Raw genomic sequence first — 305 nt, 5'->3', positions numbered from 1 at the left:
CTTGTGCCCACTCCGTAGTACGTTCAATCCCCCCTGACGGGTCCTTGGTTAGGCGTTGAGCTAGGTGCTTTGCTAGTCGTTGGCCTATCTGTTTAGGCGCTTGAGTCCTATTTTGGGCCCATTCTCGGTCGTCCAAGGGCTGCTCTCCAGGCTGGGCATGGGCGTCCCCATACCGGAGCGTAACTGGGAGCAACTGCGCTGTTGGGTGCGTATCTGGTAATGTTAGGAGCCTTGCCACGTATCTTGCTTTCCTCGCATCTAGCAGCACGCTCGCTGGCTCTAGGGCTGCCTCCCTAATCCCTAAT

General features: G+C 57.0%; 1 protein-coding gene across 1 annotated transcript in view; it reads left to right on the top strand.

The window, feature by feature from the left end:
- Positions 1 to 157: 157 nt before the first annotated feature.
- BHQ10_010400 (uncharacterized protein) overlaps positions 158 to 305 on the top strand; it is a gene marked incomplete at both ends in the record, with an annotated part of 412 nt that continues 264 nt past the window's right edge. Inside the window, one exon of the mRNA XM_040873025.1 lies at positions 158 to 205. Coding sequence (XP_040738900.1) covers positions 158 to 205 — 48 coding nt within the window. The remainder of the gene's footprint in view (positions 206 to 305) is intronic.

This window comes from Talaromyces amestolkiae, assembly GCF_001896365.1.
Source record: "Talaromyces amestolkiae strain CIB chromosome Unknown scaffold77.1, whole genome shotgun sequence".
NCBI classification, from domain to species: domain Eukaryota; kingdom Fungi; phylum Ascomycota; class Eurotiomycetes; order Eurotiales; family Trichocomaceae; genus Talaromyces; species Talaromyces amestolkiae.
The sequence above is the reverse complement of the archived record's forward strand: the minus strand, read 5'-3'. Positions and strand labels throughout refer to the sequence as shown.